The sequence below is a fragment of the Stegodyphus dumicola genome, chromosome 2, assembly GCF_044657685.1.
Source record: "Stegodyphus dumicola isolate Sdum_Otavi_A_Nest chromosome 2, ASM4465768v1".
Lineage (NCBI taxonomy): Eukaryota > Metazoa > Arthropoda > Arachnida > Araneae > Eresidae > Stegodyphus > Stegodyphus dumicola.
In genome coordinates, this window is record NC_140769.1 from 276,733,186 (window position 1) to 276,759,029 (window position 25,844).

The following is a 25,844-nucleotide window of genomic DNA, read 5'->3' on the forward strand; positions in this document are numbered from 1 at the left end:
AGATTAAAACTAATTTTTTTTAGTTATTTATTATTTCCAAAAGCTTATTTCTTATACACGTATTACACAAATTTTTAGCTAGATATTTATACAATGAACAATAAAGATACTTCATTAATTGAATATCCATTGCTCTAATAGCACAGTGATAGTTTGCATGTGCACATTAAAGTATTGACTGCATCAAATGCTGAGAATTTCTGGAGTAAATGCAAGCCATATGTATTGCAGTTTGGCTTGCAACTCTGTCGTATGTCTTTGTCACAACTGTGTCCTAGATACTGACTTGATCTTGGACATTAATATTAGATGTACTGTTAGTCTGTTTTCAGCTGGATTTAAATCATGGGACATCAAAAGTAAAATGTAATATAAACTAAGTAGTTTAGTTTACTACCTTTAAATAGTTTAGTTTGTTAATTAATAACAGACAGATTGAATATGAAAGAATACTATGTTACATTTTTCTGAATGGCAACACACTTGAAAAAAGGTAAAGCAATGCAAAAACATGCTTGGATTTCATACAAATATTTCTTAACTATTCCTGAATTTAATGGTATGGTTGAGTGATAGATCGTATTGCCGAATCCTTCAGGATGCATGAAGGGCATGACAGAATGCAGGAGCACATTCGTGATAGTGCATAAAGAACTGTCCAGATGTGTTGAGATATCCCATAAGAAGGCTTCTTTTGCCATTATAGAGCCACTGTGGTTTTAGCAAAGTGGCCCTGTGTTGATAATATCACACTCGTATCCTCTTATTCTACTAGTGCAGCTGAACAATAAGTCACCTCTTAAGGTACCCTATCATCACTGTTCAGATATTTTGGTGTTCCTAGAATCAGCAAGTTATAATATGTGATTTTATACAGTCAGTTTCAGAATTTCTGAAAAGGTTTAGATTTTAGCAATTGCCCTAAATTTGTTTATCAGTCAAGATTTATCGATAGAGATGGCTCAGGGGTCGCAGCGGATCATTTTATAGGATACTAAATGAATATGTATTTAGACTAACATGGGGACATTGTGTAGTTTCTGTATATGTAAAAAATGAAAAAAAGATATATAACATAATTCTGTAAAAACATGTATTGTTTTTAATTAGATATATCATGAATTAAATGCATATATATTTAAATCAATCCTATTAAGAAGTAAAAAAAAAAAAAAAATCGTATTTTTGAAGACTGTGTCTATTGCTTTTAAATAGTTCAGTTTGTTAATTAATAGCAATCAGACTGAATGTGAAAGAATAATATGTTACATTTTTCTGAATGGCAACAGACTTGGATGAAAGATGAAAAAATGCAAAATCATGTTTTATGACTAACATGTCTTTTGGGTGTAAAAAAAAAAAGTTTGTATTCTGTAATTTTACTGTATCAATATAGACTTGTTTAACATTTTATTCTAATAATTCTTCATAATATTATAGTTAGTGGCATCATATGTAGAATCCATTCTGTTTTGTAGTATGCATCAGAAGTCTTATGAATTTCATTTTCAGTTATTTAAATATGCAAATATTGAACAATTTTGTCTCCTAGATTATAGCCACACCTCTTATCGAATCAACAGTAGATCACAGAATCTCCTTTTTTTTTTTTTTTTTTTTTTTTTTTTCCATTTTTAGTCTTAACTAAGGAAAATGTTTCCTAGTAATAAATGAATTTTACTGATTAGTGACTTAAATTGTACAAATACCATTTCCCAGTGATATTTAGCATAATTTTTCTGATTAAATTTTATTTATCTGATTTATCTTGGTCTAATTATAAGCATATGTAGAATTTTTCGTAAAGAGTCAATCATTGTATATTCTGTTAATATTTGTATTTATTTTTGTTTTGCTTCAGTATATAACACAATACTAAGTTTATATTATAATAATAAATAAATAAAATTCATAATATGTACATTGAGTATTACTTTTATTTTTGTATTTGAAGGTACTTTTATATATAAAATCTTTATTGTTTCCTTAGTGAGGATTTTCTCAGTATAAAAGTGTAAGAAAATTATACAGTAAAATTAGTCAAAAGAATATAAAATTTAAAATATCTAATTGATAAATTTTATATTGGGATCATTATGAATAGTTTGGTAACCTGATTAAATTAGTATAAAGTGAATTTAAGTCAATTTGGATGTTCTTGAAATGGGTCTGACATACACCATGAAAACCTTCCAAAAATCCCATATTTTGCACAAGAATCTTCCATTTTTTATATTTCAAGTTTTGGCATCTGTGACAGAAGAAAACAGGAAAAAAGAAATGATCTGGAAGCTGTCCTTAAATTCAAATTTACAAGTTTTAAATGAAGTATAAAATATATTTTTAATGAATACTTAAGGATTTTTACAAGAATGTTCTTGTAAAAATCCTTAAGTAATGAAATGTGTATGGCGTAGGTGAAAGCATATATCATGTATATATTTTGTACTTGATCTAATTTTTCTTCTCTCCTTAAATCTCTCCTTAAATTTAAATTTACAAGTTATATAGGAATTTCCATTCTTGTAAAAATCCTCAATTACTGAAATGTGTATGGCATTGGCGAGAGCATATATTACATATATAATTTTGTACTTTGTTCTTGATCTAATTCTTCCTTTTTTTTCAACGTTTTTAATGATAATATTGTAATGGAACACTGGTGGTGTTTTAAAAAAATAAAAAATGCTTTTTAACTGCTGTATTTTACACAAAAAATTTTTTATATTAAAATGCATATTTTGCAATTGTTTGCTTAGTATTCCTTTTTCATTTTCTAGCTGTAATTCCAGGCTCAAATTTGGCCTACATGTGCACTCAGGTGAAATCTTGTGTAGAGGAAGAGCAGAGTAAAGCATTATGGGTGCCTAGTGGTTCACTATAACATAGTTTGTAATTATAAATATCCTTGCAAATTAAAATTTCGTTTTTTGTAAATTTGTAGTGGTGTTGAACTTGAAACCACGTCTAATTGCTCATTTGTCCATCTGCTGCGAATTCGAAGAACTGAACACTTGCATGAAGCTGTATAAATAAATATATGATGCATGTACAGAGATAGACTGTGCTATACGCGCGCATTTGTGTGTCGGGGTACTTTTTAAAGTGATTTTTTTAAAAATGTACTATAAAACATTTCTCATTCTTTGTTAAATTATGCAAGTGATTGATTCCATCTGTCTAAATGTCTTTGAAATTACATTATGTTAAATTTTTGACATTTTAAAATTAACAGATTTTATATATAAATCTAATTTTTTCTAACAAATGCTACCGAATTGTTGCGAGCAGCTTGTTTGTTATATAGAAGTAAGATTTGTTTAGTAATTGATGGTTCAGAATCATTTACTGTTATTAATATATTGATATGAGAATGAGGAAGAATTATCAGTATTTATTATGTGATGCTTTAAATTATAATTTTTAATTTTTTTTAAATTTTATTTTTATAGCTGTGTAAAACCCTTTATGTCAGCATGCACAATTTGAGCTTGCATTTCTAAAATTAAAAGCATAAATTTTGAAAAAATTTCTATAAATTAAAAATTAATGACTGTAAAAATTAATTTATATAAACATACTTTGACAGATGAGGAAGTAATTTTTATATATCTCCTAGAAGCATGTTACAATATAATCATGTAAGCTTTACACAATACTTCAATGGTATATATAAATTATTAACTGTATAATAAATGAAAAAGTACTTTTTATGATAAATTGCAATATATCTGTGGTTATTTTGTTTAGAATTTTCCATAGTTTATTATATTAAAAATTAATTGTAAGTTACATTTCGTGAGAATTTAATTTTTGTGTAGTAAAAAAATAAAACACTAATAAAATTCTGAAGACAGTTCAGTTTGCAACCAGTACTCTATATTGTAAAATCTTGCATATTATAGCAGTGGTTCTCCACCTTTTTTGGGCCGTGCGGTAAAGTCGCTGGTCTGAGGCTCGAATCCCGGCAAATCGGCTGACTGAATGGTGTTTTCATGGGTTTCCCCATGTGTTAGCCTTCGAAAGTCCTCCATTTAGGCAGATAGCTTTCTAAGTGCTTTGCCATAATTAAACAAAATAACCTTTTTTGTCCCATGCTACACTTTCGCCATTGCTAGAGAATCATCCTTTCCAAAATTTGAAAAATACATATATAGTTATTTACATTTAGATTATTATTTAATGTGTTTCATAAATTAAGCTTGAAAAATTTTGATAAATACCAAAACCTTAATAAAATATTTATGTTTATTCATAAACCAAAACTAAATCCTAGACAAGTAAATAAAAGGCTGATCACATTTCCCCCACCCAGTTCAGAACCCCCTGGTATACAGTCATGTTTGTTTAATTCAAACCTAAAATTAAAATTTCACCTAAATTTGATTTGCATGTAACTGTGAACGAGTTTCATATGTGCAGTGTAGTTCTGTTAACAATCTGAGAGCAGTATATATGTCTAAATTTTTATGTTAAGTGTTAGAATTTTGTTTGAATTTTGTGCAGCCTAATAATTAGCAGAGAAAGCTGTGAACAGCTGACTCTGAATAAGCTGTTATTGAAACTTATTTTTCATTACTTTGATGTTTTATATTCTTAAGCTTTTAGGGTAATTAATATGCACCTGTATCAGTATCGTGGAGTTGTTTTTGTTTATTTTTAAATGCATTAATTGTATATATGTTGCATATTTCTTTTAAGTTTAAAATAAATATTCATTGAATAAGTATATGCAAGATTTTACAAAAACTGTTCTTATTCCTTGTGTTCTATGTAGTATTTTACATATATTCTAAATTCCAGGACTAACTGCTTTAAGTTTTCAGTAAGAATTTAAATGGTCAGTTTTATTGCCTTTCTTTGAATTCATCACTTCTTATCCCCAGGTCTTAAATAAATTTTAATTTTGTATTTCTAATTTGATAAAAATTTTGATTTGATTTTCAAGCTTGTGGTGTTTATTGAAGTAATATTATTCATTTAGATCAGGTTCCCAACTGTATACCCTCCAATCATTTAAAGTGTGCCTACCACTGTGCGATCACAATGAAAATGTTTTAGTTTTCAATAAAATTCTATGTGAAAGTTTTCTCATTTTTAATGAAATAGAAATAGCATCCAACACAGACACCAGCACAAAGTGAAATGTGACCGATTTCTTTTTTTATGTACATGTATTATTAACTCTATCCAACTATAAATTTACCTTGAAAAAGTAAATGTTGTTTGCCATCCAACAGATATTCTAAAATGGCTCTTAAGGACAAAAAGCTTGGGGATCCCCCTCCCCCTGATTTAGACATATCTAATTGTGTACTCATTTGTGCATGCAATCAGCCTTTATTCAATTTTAGGAGTAATGACGAGCTATAAAAATAAAGTACATAAGTTATTTGAAGAATTTGTTTTTATCATCCAATCTTAAGAGTATACTTTTGTAGCTTTTATTAAGTAATGGTATATTAATTAATTGGGAAAAATAAGTAAATAGCAATATTTTGTCTTGTGATTTCATTTGTATATGTGCATTTCGAATAACAAAGTTTGTTCTTTGACCTTGTGTTAGAATTGTGTCACTTTTAGTACACCCCTATTACATGTAAACCCTGTATGAAATTTAATACATAAAGGTGACAGCAGTATTAATGTAGTGCATTTTGATATTTGTATTAATCTAAGACAAGCTGTAAAAAGTTTGATTTGCAAAGCATATTTCATTTTTAATTCTTTGGTTCTGTTTATTATGTTGATAATAGGAATTGTAATGGCAGATTTCTCTTGTGATATATGTGTTGTTTTCAATACTATTGTATTGTATTAAATTATTTATGAACAGATGTTAGTCAGTGATTTAAAGAATATTATGAAATTATGTTGTATATTTTCTTTTTTGAAAGGAAGGGGAAAGTTTAATAAAATTTCAGTCGTGCTATAAAAATATGCAAAATCATAATAATAAGGTAATCCTGAGATTAATGGTGAATTTCCTTTATGCTAATCAGATCAAAGCACTATCTGCAGTTGATTTAAATTGTAAAAGTTTTGTTGCTTCTAATTTAAAGAAAAGGACAGTTTTTATGTAGATTCTTTAAATTTCTGTTAAACATTGTGGCATGTTTACGCATTAGTATTTACTGTAGTTTCTTTATGTGTCTTTTGAAGATGTTCCTATTCACTAAATAATTAAATTATAAAAAAATTAACTAAATTTTATTTGAATTAAATAATTAACTTGTGTTTGAATTTAATTAAAAATTAGAGTAATCTTTAAGTCTCTGAAACTATATGCATATTTATATGTATGCACACATACTGAAGTATTAAAAAACTGGCGTATCAGTTTAATGCTCTACAGAACCATCTTTTAACTGTAGAAAAATAAACTATGCATGTAAGGGACAATAAATGACATACATCCTGCAAAGCAATTTCGTATTTTAAAAGTGTAAGATATCTGTGTTCCACAGCCTGTTGTGTGGCATCTCAAATGTGTTTGATAATGGCGAGATGTGATGGCTTGGATGGTATAGCATTATCTGCAGAGATAAGTGTTTCTGTAACTGTAATCATCTGTAGATTTGTGTGGCTACTCTTAGAGGCAAATAAAACTATTAGAATGAATACAAGCTTGAAAAAGTTTGACTCAAAAAGGAACATACATGACAGTCAGCATTCACTTGTTAGATGTGTTTGCAGACATACTAAGATTGGCACAGATTGCCAGCTAAACAGATCCCATCCCATTACAGAGCCATCAAATTCTGTGTGGTCTCTTGTTGACATTTAGGATCCATGGCATCATGAGGTTCATTACTTTTCCTTACATATGCACAAATTTTATTGTTTGCCTGAAATAGAAAAATAACTGCTGAAACCAGGCTTTTTCCAGTTGTCAGGTGACCACCCAATCCAATCTCTAAATTACCAAGCAAAGCAAATTGCATGGTGCTATATTGTGCATTCATCATGGATAATGAAGTTGGGTTTCAGAATTTAAAACTCACGAGGAAGCGAACATTTTATGCTCATTTAACTCCATTGTTACTTGAGGCAGTGCTATACCCCTCTCACATGAAATAATTTTTGCCAGCAGATGTTGGTTATATTTATCTAGAGTCTTTTCACTGCATCACTTTTGTAAATCCAAAATTTTGCAATAATTTTTAGTCATGATGCACTCTTTAAATGGTCATAAGTGAAAATTCCAACTTTGCATGCTTATTCAAAATGTTACAACTTACCAAGCAAATTAATAAATTAAATTTTAAAAACCTTTTCATTCTTTGGATAAAAAGAACTTTCACAAACATTCTGGGAAGCAAAAGAACTATAAACTTTCATATTTTATGTATATATTGGTAGATATGATCAGTGATGTTCATATGCAGTGTTACTAAATGTCCTGTTTAAGTTGTTCTGTGCCAGTTTTTTACACTTTCATTCATATACATATAAATATATATATATATATAGAGAGAGAGAGAGAGAATTAATAGGCTATTTTATAGAATAAGTTTTTAATTTGCATATATAATTTATCAGTTCTTGGCTAATGTCTTTTGTTTAAATTTAACTTTGAATGCCTGTGTTGTAAATATGCTAATATAATATAAACATATTATGATAGATATTTAATAATGTAAAGAAACAAATAACATTATTAAATATCTATCATAAATGAGGTACATCTTTTTCTTGATAATGTTTAAATTATTTAAATAGTCATAATTCTATTTTTCTAAAGTTTCCTGTTATCTAGCTACCAGAGGGTAAATTGAAAAGCACTTTTATCCTGTTCGTGCGAGGCTGAAATTTTTTTTACCGAATGCTTTGCGTGCATTAGCTTTTATTGAGGGGGGGGTCAGTTTTGGTCATTAGTAAACTGAAAAATTTAATGTTTTCCTTCTTCCTTTCTGTTTTCTTTTTTCTGAATTTATCAGTTTTTACCTGTTTTTTAACCTTAATTAAGTGAATTTTTGTGTGTATCTGTTTTTAAAAATTTAAATGTTATTAAGTATTTGTAGTTTATTAATTGTACATTGCTATAATTTTTTGTGCATGCAAAATTTGCATCTTTTTTTGTACGTAATTTTTAATATGTCAAAATTATCACAGGGTATTTAAATATTTCAAACTGATATATTCTGCATTTTTTAGTAGTAAATAGAATTTGTTATGTATTAGGTCGTATGTAGAACTGACATTCAGGCCTTTCTTAAAATTTTAAAATTCGCATATCTTAAATGCCAAAAATGAAAAGAATCCTTTTAAATTATTTGTAAATGATATTTATAGTACAATGTTATTCCTTCCATTCTTGTAAAAATACTTCCATAATTATTTTGTATTTTTAAAATGCATCTGCAGAATTTGCTTGAATTTTTTAATCCTTTTAAGTAAGTTATTTTGTAGTTAATTCATTTGAATAAATGTCAGGCTGAAAGTTTAAATATTTAACTGTCAATGCGTTTAAATTATAAAGTGTAACTAATAGAAATTTCTTGCAAACACCAACATTTAGATTTCAGATAGAAAATAAGTATAAATTTGGTATTTGATTTTATTATTTTTGGGGAGGCATCATTTTTATTACTGTTTATGTATCTTTTAATAAGTAGTTATTAAAAACTTTCAGCTGGTGTGCAATTAGAGACCACTGCCATGACTAATATGTTCCCCCCCCAAGGGTAATTTTTAATACAATGAAAAAAAAGTATCTTTATTCTAAGATATATTTTCTGCTATTATTTGCAGCTTAGTTCCTTTATAAGTTTCAATTTTTAGTACCTAGTCCTGAGCTTTGTTATTAAAATATGTTACATGTGTAATTTTAGCATTTTTGCCAGCTTTTAAATAATTTATTTGATTATAAGATAGCTCATGTCAACCTGTGCTCTCATATTTTCTATATCCTCTTACTTATTTCCAAGAAGTTGTTTCTTGCTTTCATTCAAAGAATTAAAAAATATTAAATTTGTGAGTATAGACCATTTGACTACAATGAGATTACTTTAGTTTGGTATGCAAATCACTGCAATTATTTCAATTCTGTGCTATCATAAATTGAATTTTTAGAACTCATTATGTGTTTTAATGAGCATAACGCTTTTATATAACTAATGAATATCATTTTCTAAGCAATAATTTCCTTTAAAAATGAATTTCATTTTACATATCTGAAAACTTGCAAGAAATTAAATTTAAAGTATTTGATGAAACTGTGTACTGTGTGTGTCAAACAATAAGTTGCATTTTATTCCTTTTTACTTTAATGGAAGCTGCTTGTGATAAAAGCAATGAAATCCTTTGCCATTCATTTTTTTATCGGAAATTTTGAGGCCAGTGAACAAATGGTATTGTTGGCGATGCCAAAGCTTCAACCTGCCACCTACCTTAATTGCTCATTAGACCAAGAAGCTAGATTAGATCCATCCGTCCTAAAGCTTTTTGAATTGCTACAGATTAATATTAATGTATTTTATATGGAATTATTATGAGAAGAAAATTATCTGTAAAATAAAAAACCTCAATTTGATGGACTAAGACTTTCTGAGACTTTTAATGTCTCAGGCTTTCGAAAAAGGTGTTGTGGTCAAATGTAATTATTGTCTGAAAAAAATGCTGTCCATTCACAAAAAGTGCTTTTATATATATTCCATGCACATTTTGGCAACATAGCTTAGTTTATCATATCTAATTTTGATCAGACCTAAATAATTACCGTTATCCATTTTTTGCAATTTTAATTAAACTTATATGCCTATATTATTTAAAATGTAAGAGCATGATGATTGTTGAAGTCATCATTTATTCCACTTTCCGTATATTTTAAATTACAAAAATTTTAATAGTTATCAGTTTTTTAAAAAAATTCCTTAAAGTTCAGTACTGCCTTCTATCACTGCAAAAATCCAAGTTTTTCTCTGTTCCTCCATACAAGTAGTATTTGATAGGTTTTGAAGAGTATCTGAGAATAAAAAATAATGCTACGAATATATGTTATTGCTATATTAAGCTATAAGGTTGTTATGTGTTCTCATTTTAAGCTATAATAATCATTTTAGTATTCAGCATCTTATTGTTAAATATTTTGTATAAATTAATTTTTTAGAGGTAAAATATCTGGCAAATAATTGATCATAAAACGATTTTGATGCAGATGATATGTTAATGAATTTAGAAAATAGCATGTGTCGTATATTTCCTGTATAAATAGTGTCTATAAACTCATTGTAACTAATACATAAGTACTTTTCCCTTGAAGATTAATAATTTCTCTTTGTTATAGAAATCAACTTAAAAAATTGTTAGCATCTCTCTTTTATTTTTGGTTATCTTAAAAATGTAGTGGAACTTGTTAATTTATTATTAACTAATTAGGTAAGATTAGTTATTGTATGTCCATTAAATTGAGGTTTTATAATGGTTCAGTCCTAGAACGTGTGATTATTTTTGTTTCCTTAAATTATCAGCAAATCCTGTAATGACAGAACAGAGCAATAATATTTATTAAATGTAATTTTCGTATGTGCTTTATGTATATATGAGTGTTATACATATGTCTGATAGTAAACGAAATTCACTAGTATGAAACATAGGATGGGAAATATTTAAAATTTTTCTCTTTATTGTTATTTCAAAGGACGAAAAGAATGTTATAAATGTTTATTATGAAAGCTAATTATTTTTTTCTTATTACATTATATTTCATCCGTACTGCAGGAGGTTGGTTGAGCAAACACACATGAAAAGTAACTTTTTTTAAAAAAAAGATGCTTAATATGTTATTAATTACTTGGGTTTAAGTTATTAATTTTCAATAATTTATATGTGGATAATGATTTATATTTGCCAGTTCTTGTATTTTCTATGGTAACAACAATTATTATTCTTTCAGCTGAAAGTGTATAAGCACTTAATAACAGAAATATGCAAATAATTATGATGTTTAAGAACTATTTTGTTAAGCATTCGACTTCCTGTCTGCCTCCTCTCCCCTTTAAATATTACTTCAGAATCTAAAAGTCTCTTTTAGATTTTAAATCAAGTATGTTAGTTCTGATAATCTAATCGATATTATTTTTGTTATTTCATTTTAAAATTTATTTATGGTATTATAAAGAATATTTCTTGGAGAAAGAAAACTTATATATGCTAAAAGCAAGATTGCTTTCAATGAGAAAGCAAATTTGTGAATTTAACTGAACTCCATATTTATGATGACCGGAGAAAATAGATTTGTTCATTTTAATAGTAATTGTTATTTAAAGGACTTTTTACGCCAGTTCATTTATATTTATTTCTCTGACTGCTGTGTATAGGGCCCAGAGCAAAAACTTTTTTGCCCCTCCCTCTCTGCTTCACTACTCCAGTAATGAACAAGCAAACTTTTTGGAGATATTTAAATTTTTATAATAATAAACTTTCTATTCGATTTGAGGGCTCGGGGCAAGTGCTCCGTATGCCTCTGCCTTAGTCAGGCTCTGGCTGTGTATACATATGTGAATATCTGGAAGAGTCAAGGGTGTGTGTAAAAACTAGTTAAGGTTAAAATTAGCTAACAGTTATTACACCAAATTTAAATAGCTGGAAAGATATTACCCCTAAAATTATATGAAATGCTTTATCTAAATAAATAAACAAATAAAAATAGGAACTTTATGTTTAGAATTTTAAAAAACAAGATTTTACTCACATATTTAATTAGTCATTACTATAAATCTTTCAGTACAGTTCTAGCCTTTTTAAAAATTAAAATATATCTATATTTTCCTTCTCTCTGTCTGTCTTTCTTTCTCTTTTTATTTATTTATTTTTTAAGCTAATACATGTCTACAACATTGCTTGTGAATAGTGGTTTCTGGCTTTTTTCATTTGTAAAATGGCTAGGAGTTTTAAGTAGGTATTTAAAAATTGTCTTATATAATGAACAAACACTTGTTAGTGTACTTAGTCAGTCTTATTATAGATGATGTATAAATATTTGAATTTCTAAAAGCACAGTGTTGTTTTCATAACTGATATTTTAACAGAAGCTCTTTTGTAATGTAAAAAAATGTTGAGAAAGTATGATTTTGCTACTATATAAATTGTTGGATTTGAGAAGGATGTATATAGTTGGCGAAAAGTTTTTGAATTATTTTTTGTAACCTTTTAATTTCCCAATCAACATGACAACCTTTTTGATTTCCTTAATATGTGCTGATGAAGATGTTTTCCCAATGTATGTTTTTTCCATTAGTGAGTGATAATATTTATATGTGCTGCAGCTATTTTGACTTTAGAAAGCATGCATTTTTGTGATAATTTTTACTTTGCAATGCAAGAAAACAAATATTACTTTTCCACAATTTGAATTGTATAACATTATATATTACAGTATTGATTTATATTGTATTTTTTAAAGTTGGTTATGGGAAATCGGTTTTAATCATTTTAAAAACAAGTCATGTAAAATTCAGCTTTATGTTTCTGAAAAATGTGTGGATATTAGTTTATGATGTATAATTATGTGAAATAGAGAGTAAATGATTACATTGTTAAATCTGTTATTTCAGTTGTAATTATTTGTTTTTACTTATTCATTTATTTTACAATCAATATTTAATAAAAATCGAAGAGTAGATGCATATTTTAAATTTCAAATAAGCCAAAGTTATTACTGGAAATAGAAATTTATGTATATATATATATAGAGAGAGAGAGAAAGAAAGAAATTTGGAACCAATTTTTCACAAAGACCAAAACTGAAATTCATCTCTACGTATAATAAAAGAAAGAGTCTGTCTGTGTGTGTGTCTTTCGTTCGCGCTGCGCGTAAGCGAATAGACCCACGGCTACGAAATTTAGTACATAGGTGCATCCAGACAAGAGCCAGTGCACCTCGAAGCGATTTTTTCAAAATTCGAATTCGAATTTTTTTATTTTATGTTTTGTGACAAAATTGCATCATTTTGAGACATAATGGGCTATAGGAAAGCGAGATTTCACTCTACACACTAAATTTTCACATTGTCATGAAATGTAGGCACTTAGCTATTTTACGAACTTAAAATAAGTTTCATGTTTGAATAAATTGATTAAATACGGATTTATTTAACAAAGTGAGCTTAACACCTTTTCAACGGGATTTTTTCTAAAATAGTTTATTTTTAAAAATGTACAGTTTATTTATTTATTTATTTTATTTTATTTTATTTTTGAACACGTTAAACTTTTATCCTTTCGACTGCTTTTACAAAAAGAATTTTGGAAAAATAATAATATTTTGTATTTTTAAAGAATTTTTTAAATGAAGCTTCCGAGTACACTTTTCACATCTCACATCTTTAAAAATGTAATTTTTGGCAATAATTTCCTTTCTTATTGTTGTTGATAGATTTTTGATGAAACCGCATCATTTTGAATAGTTTCATTCTTTTAGAAATATGGGTTTTGCAACAATATTTCATCGTATTTCTTATGTCATTGTTTTTAAGAGATTGGCATATTTCATTGTCATTTTTTTATATATATAATACATTTTTATTGAATTTTTTTGGGGGGGATAAAGTTGCTCTGCAGAGTAATATTCCGTGCAGTTTTTAAATTTAATGTTTGGTGTTTCTTTCAGGCATTTTTCCGGTACATTTAAAAGCCAGACGACGGCTGGCCGCGTAACGGCTAGTCATTGATAAACAGATGTAATGTTAGTGTATTATTTTTGTTGGGTGCTCCAACTTACAATTTGTTTGGATATATTAGTGTAAAATTAGCAAAAAGGATTAGTTTAGAAATATTTACATATATACATGATTGGAGGCTTGCTGCCTTTACATTTTGTCAGTTGCCAAGACCTGGTTATGCTTCTCTTAGAATAGACATACCCTATGATAGTTCTGACACCCTGCTGTCTGTAGTAATCCTGTAGGTCTTTGGGGCTATGTGAACCCTGGAGTTGAAGAAAGAAGGCTTTGATGTGAGAAGTGAGTGGACAGTCGTGGATGTAATGTTAGACGTCTGAAGAAGCTGAAGCACCGCAGATGCCTTTGACGTTTTGATGGCAGAACATGCTGAGGTACACGGGAAATCTTCTGTGATTTGTGAAAGCTTGTTTTAGGTAGAAATCTGGTTTGAGCCTCTTGGTGGAAACGACGGGAAAGATGGAGTAGGTGTGTCAACTGGTGCGAAGTACGTCCTCTCGTTTTCCATGTACCATCCCCACTTACTGTAAGAGAATTTGATCTAGTTTCTACATGCCTCTTCTTCCGCAGCAATTTTAATGCTTTCGATGGCAACAGTTTTTTAAGCTGCATTATATGCTTGCAGATTTTGTCATAAGCATTCTGTGTCACAGGTTTACCTAGATCCACTACACCACAAAATGTTTCCAGAGGTTCCACACCTTGACGAATGCATCGCACAGCATATACAATTCGTCTGTTCGATTCAGGAAAAATTTTGTGTTCCCCAATCACCTTTGAATTATTGAGTTTTAGAACTGAATAATTCAAAAATGAACTTTTCACATTCAAGAGAAATTGCTGTGACTCAGAAATATTGTCAGAATTACAACACAATTTGCACATAACATTCTCTTTGAGAAATGTAAACAATATATCTTTATCCATAATAATGTATCCATGAAAACGGTTGACACCAATATCACATTCATTAAACAATGCATAGTGAATTTTTTTTCCTCTGATGTACTTTCCGCATGCTGAGTGTGGGTATTATGGTCATCACGAGATGAAAAGAGGCTTTTAACAGAAAGTTCAAATCTGTTTATTCGTGTAACTGTTGCCGTGGAAGCATTTTTTTTTCCTCGCTTCCCAGAAGCCCCCCTATCGTTTACTATCAGAAATGTAATAAATGTCACTCTTTGTCAATATGTCACTGTTTTTAAGAGATTGGCATATTTCATTGTCATTTTTTTATATATATATAATACATTTTTTATTGATATTTTTTTGATAAAGTTGCCCTGCAGAGTAAAATTCTGCGCAGAATTTTTTTTTTTTTTTAGCTTCTTGCAAGTTAGTTTTTGCTTATTTCACTGTTTGTAAGATATTGAAAAGTTTTGCATGATTTTTTTTCTTCAACAGAAAGTTGGTTAATTTTTTTTATTAGGATAATTAATATTTGTATTAATGGATATAGCGTATTTCATTGTAATTTTTTCCTTTTAAAATATAAGATAAAATATCATTAATTATACTTTGATTTTCAGAATTTTTTGTTTTTTGTTATCTTTTATGTTATTTATTGCTCATTTCACTGTTTTTAAGATATTGAAAAGTTTTGAGTGATTTTTTTTTAGGAAACAAAGTTCTTAACATCCTTTATAGCATTTGAGTTCTTAAGATTTTGCAAAGGGAAGTTGGTTAATTTATTTGTTAGGATAATTAATATTTGTATTAAGGGATATTGCTTACTTAATTGTAATTTTGTTATACGTAATAACTTTTTTTTTTATGAAGTTGTTCTGCAGAATAAATTTCTACGCAGCTTTCAAATTTAACGTTTGGTTTTCCCTTCAGCCATTTTTTCCAGTACATTTAAAAGCCAGACGAAGGCTGGCAGCGAATCTGCTAGTAAGCAATAAATTTCAAAACTCCTATAAATGTTTAACAAATGTTAAAACTAAAACTCTTCAAACAAGTAAAACCCAAATTTAAAAAATAATGAACAAAACAGAAAATGCAAAAAAAGGAATTCAATTAATTTAATGCCACTTTGTCAGGAGGAGGAACATTGAAATCAATTAAAATCTCTCTTCTATGAAAAATCCTAGAGGCATTTTGTCCAGAAAGGCTATTAATTTCGTTTTCACATTTTGCGTTAGTACACTATAAACGGCGAATCATTTTTTAACTTGTCACCGAATATTAGAGCCCTGTATTGTATTTAAAGAAGTTAAATAATGAAGAATCTGCATAAATGTGTGCATGTGTTCTCGCATTCTGATAAAACAATGGTACCTAGAGCCATCCAGTTTTGAATAACGAACGTGTCCACTCGAATTTAGGCATCTCGGATCAAATTCGCAATTTGTTTTATTATCCATTTCATATTTTGTTAAGCATTTATTAGTTTTTGGTTAAAAACTTCAACGATTTCAAAACGAGCAATGGCAACACCGTACGGGGGAGGGAAATTTTTATCTCCAGTGTGCTAAACTGTGTATTAGAAATTCTAAAGATATGCTCATTTTAAAATTATTTCGCGATATTGCTATTGAACTGAGTTTTATAGTTAAAGTGCGAAGATTATGATATTTAATAAATAAAGGCAACCCACAAAACGTTAAAAAAAAAAAAAAAAAAACGCCCCTTTGAGCGTAATGTAAAATCTGAAAGATTTCAGTTCAAAGGGGCTTTGTCCCTGAAGGACTATTGTTTTTGTTTTGCGTTGATTCACTACAAACGGGGAATCACTTTTCAATCTGTTGCCACAAAGTATTATCGCCCCTGTGTTATATTTAAAGAAATTAAATAATGAAAAATCTGCATAATTGTATGTATATTTCTTGCATTGTGATAAAACAACGGTACATAGAGCCAACGAATTTTGAATGACATAATCCTCCTACGAATATGGGCGTACGGAAGACCAAATTTGAAATTTGGAATTTGTTTTATGATCGATTTCCTATTTTGTAAAACTTTAACGAATTTTTGATTAACAAACTCAAGGATTTCAAAGCGAGCAATGGCAACGTTGTACAGAAAAAAACATTTTTATCCCCAGCATGTGAGTCTGTATATCGGAAATTCTAAAGATATGCTCACTTTAAAACTATTTTGCGATATTGCTCTTGATTTGAATTTTATGATTTACGTGCGAAGAACGTGATATTTAATAAATAAATGTAACACACAAAATGTTAAAAGAAAACGCCCCTTTGTACGTAATTTAAAATTTGAAACATCTCAGATTTTCTTTTTTTCTTATTTATTTTTTAGTGGCAACTAACAGGTTATTTTGCCTTGAATTATTAATATGTTTAGCTAGTAATATTGAAAGCCAACTATTGTCATTGCTTAGGGTGCCTAAATTGTTAATGTTGGGCTTGGCTTCAAACAAAATAAACAGCTTTAAACTTTATTATTTAAATTTCCTCGTGTCAGAAAATTCCATTTCTTTTATCAAACGACCATGAAATAAAGAATTTTATTCCTGCTTTTATAATAAAATTTAACAACTCGGGCACTTCTAAGTGCCTGTAAAATATCTTGACGCCATCTTTTCCTTTGCTTTGAAACGATTGAATTACTATGTTCGGCTGAGCTCACGTGGTAAACACGCGTTTTTTTCAGCTAGTGCAGGATCAAGGCTCTTGTTAAGATAATTGATTTACGCGAAGATGCAGGTTTTTAATGACTGAGTAATATGGCGTGGGACTGGAAATGGCATTGACATTGAGTTGGTTCACCATCTCAAAGGAAGATCACACCCGATGGGAGGACAGGCAAAATGAAGTTCAAGGTGGAAGACTTGGGTCTTTGTCCCTAAGAAAGCAGCAGTGAAACAAACGGTTACTACATTTTTGCTTTGTTTTTCATTGCTGTGGAATTTAATAAAGGTCTCGGTATATACAGTGTCTCACAAAAGTGATGGGACACTTGTGCTTTACAAAAGGAAACTGTAATAAAATAAATTAAAAAATCATGTAAGCATTTTTTGTGGGTGTGTTTCATACTTAAATTTAGTAACATTTATTACATAGCATACATTTTCTCAAAATATTAAAATATTAATTTAATAAAAATACACTTGTTTAGAACGGAGCAAAAAATGGCTCACATAAGTGATGGAACACAATTAGATACTACTACATACTACAGTAAAAATATTTTCGGGGTTTTTTATTTTTACTCAAAAGCAATTGGCAATAATTATAAAATCGTCTGCAGTATTTCTCTCCAGTTTGTTTTGAAATTTTAGTGTTTTTTAGCTCTGTGCAGCCTTGAATGCTAAACGAAAAGAAACTTTGCCTGAAATTCGAAAATTAGTTATTAATTTGCATATTGAACGTGAAAAATCTATTAGAGAAACTGCTGAAACAGTTAACATGAGTCATTCAACAGGTTTCAATATCATTAAAGGATATAAAAAAGAATCATATGATTCAGGATAAAAGAAGACCTGGCCGACCATCAAAGCTATCCAACGGAATAAAGCGAATTATTGTTCAAAATATTAAAAAAAATCCAAGAATGAGTGCTCCTAAAGTTGCTGCCTGATTTACAAGCATTATATGGAGTAATTGTTAATCCTGAGACTATTAGAAGAGTAATTCGATCTGCTGGATATCACGGTAGAGCAGCCGGGAAAAAATTCTTCGTAAGTGAAAAGAATAGAAAACTCAGACTGGCTTTCGCAAAATCCAACATAAATAATAACTCTGATTACTGGAATGAAGTTATATTTGCCGATGAGAGTAAATTTAATATATTTGGTTCTGACAGTAGAATCTTGGTGTAGAGAAAACCCAAGGGAGAATTTCGAAAACAGAACTTGGTGCCAACAGTAAAACATGGTGGAGCGAGAGTTATTGTATGTCGTCCGCTGGAGTGGGTACTCTTGTTTTTATTGACAGTATAATGGATCGGTACAAGTATATTGACATTTTAAATCAAAATTTGAAATCTTCAGCGCGAAAATTAAACCTTCATAACGATTTTAAATTTTGCCAGGACAATGACCCCAAGCACACTGCTTTGAACGTTAGACTCTGGCTGCTGTATAACTGTCCTGAAATAATAAAAACACAACCACAATCTCCAGGCTTAAATCCCATAGAGAATATCTGGCAAGAATTGGAATCAAGAATTCTCAAACACACCATTTCTTCAAACCAACAATCAAAATCATTGCTTCAAGAAGAATGGGGTGAAATCACAAAAAAATTAGTCGAATCCATCCCAAAAAGATTAAATCACGTTTTAAAAGTAAAAGGAAATCCAACAAAATATTAAAGCATTTTAAGAAGTAAAATTTTTGGATAAATATTTGATGGAAAAGTAAGTGTCGCATCACTTATGTGAGCCATTTTTTGCTCCCTTCTAAACAATTGTATTTTTATTAAATTACTATTTTAATAGTTTGAGAAAATGTATGTTATGTAATAATTGTTACTAAATTTAAGTATGAAACACACCCACAAAAAATTTTTACATGTTTTTTTAATTTATTTTACTACAGTTTCCTTTCGTAAAGCACAAATGTCCCATCTCTTTTGTGAGACACTGTATTTTTAAAAATCGTCTGTTAATGTTCTTCGCAAAGATTATTGAAATGCTTATTACAGTGCAACGCCAGTTATCCGACTATACGAATCGCTGATTATCCGAATCACTTTTAGAATTTAAGAAAAAAAAAATTAAGACGTAAACATAATGTAGGACAATCAACGATTTCAGACATTAAAAGGAACAAACCTACACTTTTAAACTTGGTGTCACTTTGCTTAAAAACGAAGACGGAAGTTCTCCAAGAAAATCAGTGACGGCAGCAACAAATAAAAATTTAGAAGATTTTTTCAGCAACGTTCTATGGGAAACCCAATTTCGGGTCTGATTCTTTGTGAAAAAGCTAAGATCGGTGAAAGTGAAGAATTGCCCGTGCTTGGCGCGTTTTTAAGAATTGCACATACTCGGTATCCATGTACACAGCGACCTATTTTCAGAATTGCACAAAAATGGCATTGCGAACTCCCTTGACTTTATTCATGTACATATTGATCTATTTTCACTTAAAAAGTCGAAGAAAATTGACAAAAATCCAATTCTTTTTACTCTTGTAAAAAGCGCCAATCAAATAAGTGGGCGATTCTGCACTTCAGCCCGAAGATCTTAGCTTAGAAGCTTAGTTGTTCATCCTTTTAAAGCAAATAACGGCTGGCTAAGAAATTTCAAGTGCGGGCAAACAGCTTACTTTGACCGAGTTGTTCAGCAAGCAATGACTTTCAGCACTTGTAAGTACTGTACAGTATGCTATATACGTAAATGTATTGCCTTTTCATTTTAATTAATTTAAACCTCTCTTTCTTTAAAAACAGTTTTTTCAACATACAGTAATTAATTAAAGTGTACATAAACCCTTTCTTCGGAAAACCCCAATTATCCGAATTTTTGATTATCCGAATGGGGTTCGGTCCAAATTGATTCGGATAATTGGAATTGTACTGTACTTTATGAAGTTTGAATGCCTAGCAGACATCAGACCACACAGTACTTTATAAAGTATTTTCTCCCTGCTTCCGGCATGCCTTCGTGGTGTAACGGTTACCACACTCGCCGCGTATTCGAGAGGTCCAGGTTCGAATTCTGGCGAAGGCATTGCTCATTTTTCACGTCTTCTTCAAAACAACCTAATGACTCTACACTCTACAGTGGCGCCCGAACTAAAAGGTGGCAAATGATGATTCTTCACCACCTGGATTTGGCGATTGGTTTGCTAATCCCCAGTCGTCCATTAAAAGGGGGAGTATATAATGTATTTTCTCCCTTCTTCAAGCATCCCTTCGTATTCCAGGCTCTACAGCTTCTCTGCATAGCAAGTAGAGAACTTGCGAGTTTTTTAAGAAAACTAAAATATGCCTGATAGAAGTGGGCGGGACACTAGAATGTCACCGCTGGTCGTACAGGTATAGCTCTGTGCACTAACTCTGCAGTTCGTTCCCCATTTTGAGAAAGAAACCTCGGGGAGTAGTCCAAGAGTGTCCCACCCCGCATCTCCTACCATCAACCGCCCGAGAGAATATTCGGCTCGCCGTCTAGTTTGAGGGCCCCTTGCCGCACAGACCTAGGCGCATTATCATTATAAGGGCGCAGCCCCGATCCTCTTAGCCGGCCATGTGATCAAAAAATGGGACTGGCCAGAAAAAAAGCATAAAAAGTCCAAAAGCTGAGTCTCAGTGTCGAATTCCAATTTTATCTTTGTTCGTATTTATAAGCTTTATTATTCTTTCTGCAAAATCTTTCAAATTTAAATAGTTCCTTTTTAAAATCTTCCTTAAAAATATTTTCTATGTTTCCCCCTTTCACTCCGGATAAGCGTAAATTCATCCATTCATTGACGAATTGCCTGGCGTCCTCAAACTTATCACGTTGTAGAGACATTAGATATTTTGAAAGCAGGAGCAAAAATGAGCAACGCTCTCGCCGGGAATCGAACCTCGGACTTCTGGAATACGCTCCCAGCGCACTACACTACGAAGGCATGCTAAAAGAAGGTGGGAGAGATACCTTGTAACATATTTATCATTTATTATTAAGCATTTATCGTTATTCTGTAGATGTAACCGATTAAAATAAGCCGGGAAACGCCTGTAATTAGTTAGTACCTGATTTATATTACCATTATTTATAATATTCATCTTCTTGTTTAACTTTATATTTTTCATTAACTCTTTTTCTTATTAGACGACTCTCAAAAAAAATTTCATTCTGTATAAAGATTCAAGACCTATGCGTAGCTGCAAAGAAAACAATCAGGTGCACTGGTAAAGAAAAAGAATTCCTGATTCAAGCGGTTACTAATTTAATATACATACTTCTAACGCGAACCGTCGGTCAACCGAATTTGCAACTGTTAGGGAAAGCCGCCTATCATCAAAAGATTTTAAAAATTTACATCCCACAAACAGGTAAAAATTTTGGCTCTAAATGAAAAGTCAAAATGTCTCATAAATAAACTGCCTTGATGAAGATATACAGAAGCTGTTCGCACATTTTTTAGATTTTCCTTTGTTATAAAAAAATCGTCTGCTTGGAAATTCTTTTTTATTGCAGCTATATTTTTTGAAAGTATAAATTATCGCCTGCTAGTTGACAGTTTTGTTTTCATGCAAAATGTCGCTTTTACAGAAGCAATGGATGGAAGGCTTCGTTTGTGCTCATTACAAAAAAAAGTCATTCGCATCTATTTATTAAAACGCTGTAAAAACATGTTTTTTTTTTTTTTTTATATATATATATATATATATATATATATATATATATATATATATCTAAAGCTACAGTAGGTAATATTGCTAACAAGAAAGAGAAAAAAAGTCAAAGTTTCGCTTCAAGTGGAAAAATTGTTCCAAATACGCATCCAAGGAAAAAACGTCATGTTTCGAATGCTGCAAAGGTAATCTTTAATTTGAAATGAAAATCCGCCAATTCAAAGGGCAGTTGCAAAATCATTAAAATGCTCAGTGTCATTCGTAAACAAAGTGATTAATATTAATATGAATCTTAAGGCGAAAAAACGTAATGTTCATTAATTTTCCTAACGACATATCGCCGAAAAAACTCGCTGCAGAATTCTTTATCAGAATCTTTTATCCAGACAAAATTGGAAAAATGTTATCGCAATAGACGAATTTTGGATGTATTTAAATGACTGCAATAAAAAGCGATTCATTTTTTATCAATTTGAATCAATGTGATCAGCGGTCTTAATATTTCATGGATCAGCAATCAGTATTGGAATAAGCTAGTATAAACGTCTGCTTTTGAATCGTAAACACCGGAATTACCTCTTAAAGAATGTTTCTGATGTCAGTATATGCCCACTCCAGTGAGGACAAGTCCAACAGAGGTAAGAAGTTTCTCAAGTTTTTAGCTCTTATCACCTCACCGTTTAATTTTATTTCAACAATCAGTTTAACATTCTTATACGTGCATCTCTTTAATAGTTTAACATATCTTATTCTCGTACATTAGTGTAAGCATTTCTTTATGTATTTAATATTTAAATTTTATTTTAATGAACAGTAATATTTTGTTAGATGTTATTTGTATGTTGATATAAATAAATGGTGTATGGTGTATTTAATTACGGCAAAGCTCACTAGGGCTATCTGCCAAAGGGGAGGGATGCCTTTCGTGGAGGACTTTCTAAGGGAAACTGGCTCGTATACACGTTACACATGGGGAAAACCACGAAAACACCCATGCAGCCAGCCCGTTCGCGGGATTCGAACCTCGGACCGAACTCCCAGTGTTCAGCGACTTTACCGCTCGGCCGCTGGTGGGCCTAATATAAATAAATGAATTCTGTTTTTATTTTTCCACCAACTTTGAAAAGCATCCATTTCCCGCTACAGTTTCCTAGGTTACGTTTCTTCCAGTTACGGAATAGATTAATAATTGCAGTTATTTTCAATCTTTAGTGCTTCAAATGCAGAAGCGCAAAGCATTTTGAGAACTTTTTTTTTTTTTTTTTTTTTTTTTTTTTGGTACTATTCGGTTTCGAGGGCCGTAAAAAATTGCCAAACTATTGTTGATGCCAATGCTGCCGAAAATAATTGTGGCAAGAAAAGAAGCATAATAGTAAATAACTATTTAAGATTGATGTTTTAATTTAGATGAAAGGTTAATTTCATATAATACTTTTTTATTATTATAATTTCTATGAAAAAGGCTAAACATGACTGAATGGAAGCATAAGAGTAAATAACTATTTCAAATCATTATTATAATTAATATAAAAATTGCTAAACATAACTGAATGGATGCCTGAATCGCTATTTCACTACCGACTTATCGCTAAAGCATAATTTCATCTCGTTGGTTGTTGAAACGTAATTTTCTATAATGAATGAGGCCTTTTCTTTTAAAATATTCTCGGTAAAGTGCAAGAATCGCTCACTTATTTGTTTGCCACTTTTTACAAGGGTAAAAACAATTGGATTTTTGTCAATTTTCTTTTACTTTTGAAGTGAAAATAGGTCGATGTGTACATAGATAAAACCAAGGGTGTGCGCAGTGCCATTTTTGAGCAATTCTGGGATTTTTTTTTTTTTTTTTTTTTTTTTTTTTTTTTTTTTTTACGTGAAAATAGGTCGATGTGTACATGGATACCGAGTATGTGCAATTCTTAAAAACGCGTCAAGCAGTGGGTGATTCTGCACTTTACCCAAAATTCTATTGCCGACTTTTCATCATGGGGAATTCCGAAAATGTTAAATCCGTAGGATATCAAAAAAGAATTTAAAATCAAAAAAGGATTTAAAAATTAATAGTTGTGGAATTAAACTAGTATTTCAATGGTGTCTTAAGAAATATAGAACTATATAAACTTACGCAATCTGAAATCAACGCGTACGCTAGATTTGGCGCGCTGTTAAATGGGCGCGTCTGCTAGATTTGGCTCTTTTGCGCATACATTTTCGCTGCAATTTTTTTACGGCCCTCGAAACCGAATAGTACCCATTTTTTTTAGTCCAAAGGGGCAATTTGCCCCCGAAGGACTAGTAATTTCATTTTGGCATTTTGCGTTCGTTCCTTATAAATGTCGGTTCACTTTTCAAATTGTTACTACCAAATGTTATCGCCATGTGTTATATTTAAAGAAATTAAATAATGAAGAATCTGCATGAATGTATGTATTTTTCTCGCATTGTGATAAAACGACGGTACCTAGAGCCATCCACTTTTGAATAACGTAATCCTCCGTCGAATATGGGTATCTGGAAGCTTTAATTCGGAATTTGGAGTTGTTTTATTTCGATTTCCTATTTTGTAACACTTTAACGAATTTTTGATTAACGAACTTAACGATTTAAAAGCCAGCAATGGCAACACTGTTCGGGGGGAAATTTTTTTTTTTATCTCAAGTGCGTGAGACTGTGTATCGGAAATTCTAAAGCTTTGCTCATTGCTCATTTTAAAATTTTTTGCGGTATTGCTGTTGAATTGAATTTTATGGTTTAAGTGCAAAGAATATGATATTTAATAAATAAAGGTAACACACAAAACGTTAAAGAAACATCCGTTTGGGCGTGATGTAAAATCGGAAAGCTTTCAGTTTTTTTTTTTGGGGGGGGGGGATTATCCATCCTGTTATATATTTAAGTTGCTTGGAGCAGCATGAGTACGTGCAATAATTTGCGCCTGAAGATCAGTTGTTTCATTTTTACTTCCTTGTAAAGAAGTATTGTTATTGCGAAAAATTCCGGTATCATATTTCAACGAAAATATCCAGTTTTATCGCTATCGAATGCAATTTTACGAAAGACAGAATAAAGCATTCTTTTTCCCGAAACGGATTATAAAATTGATTTAAAATGGATTCAGGAGAGATTTTTTTTCATGGAATGGGAGTGTATCTCGCATAACTAAAAAACGAGTAGCCTCAGAACATTGAAATTTTGTATATAGGACTGCTGTAATATGTAGATGTGCACATCCCATTTTGGTTGCAATGGGCCGCATCAAAAGTATATAAATATATGTATATATATATATATAATTTATCAAGCAAAGCAGTAATAACAATTTGTGAAAAATTGGAGCGGACGCGTCGGGAAATTGGAACAGAGAATTGAGACTATTAAAATTTCCAAGACACTTTGTCAAAAAATTTTTTTAGCGAAAAAGTTTCAATTGTCTGTTTCGGCGAAACGCGTAATGGGGTTAGCTTGATTCGACGTTCAAATAAATGAAATTTCCCTTGAAAAGCCTGTTTGGAAGTCGAATTTGGCTAATTTACCAATTTCCGCTTACTTTTTAACTTTTTCAGTTTTTTAATTTTATTTATGTTTTACATGTCTAATTTGCTTTTCATGTGTATTAATTTTTGAAAACGTTTTAAACCTTTTGGAGCAGCAGCTCTTGGTAACTTTTAGGCGAGCTTTCTACAATTTATATATATATATATATATATATATATATATATCCACTCTGTTACTCGGCTCAGTGAGCTGAGTTTCTTTATATGTTGATAAATTGTGCATTTTTTGCTTTAAAAATGATCGAATTATGTTGTTCTTCCGATTAAGGTTTTTATGCCTTTAGTTAATCTGTATGCAATAGTTGTAGAATTATCAAGAATGTAAAAGTTGTTTAAGTGCGGCTATGCCGCCT

The 25,844-nt window shown here is 30.4% G+C and overlaps 1 protein-coding gene across 3 annotated transcripts in view; it reads left to right on the plus strand.

The window, feature by feature from the left end:
- Dlg5 (MAGUK family member discs large 5) overlaps nt 1-12,787 on the plus strand; it is a 95,898-nt gene extending 83,111 nt beyond the window's left edge. For all 3 annotated transcript variants that reach the window (XM_035364813.2, XM_085812185.1, XM_085812186.1), the window contains exon 26: nt 2,781-12,787. In XM_035364813.2, the coding sequence (XP_035220704.2) occupies nt 2,781-2,884 (104 nt within the window). In that variant the 3' untranslated portion in view covers nt 2,885-12,787. The remainder of the gene's footprint in view (nt 1-2,780) is intronic.
- Nucleotides 12,788-25,844: the final 13,057 nt, after the last annotated feature.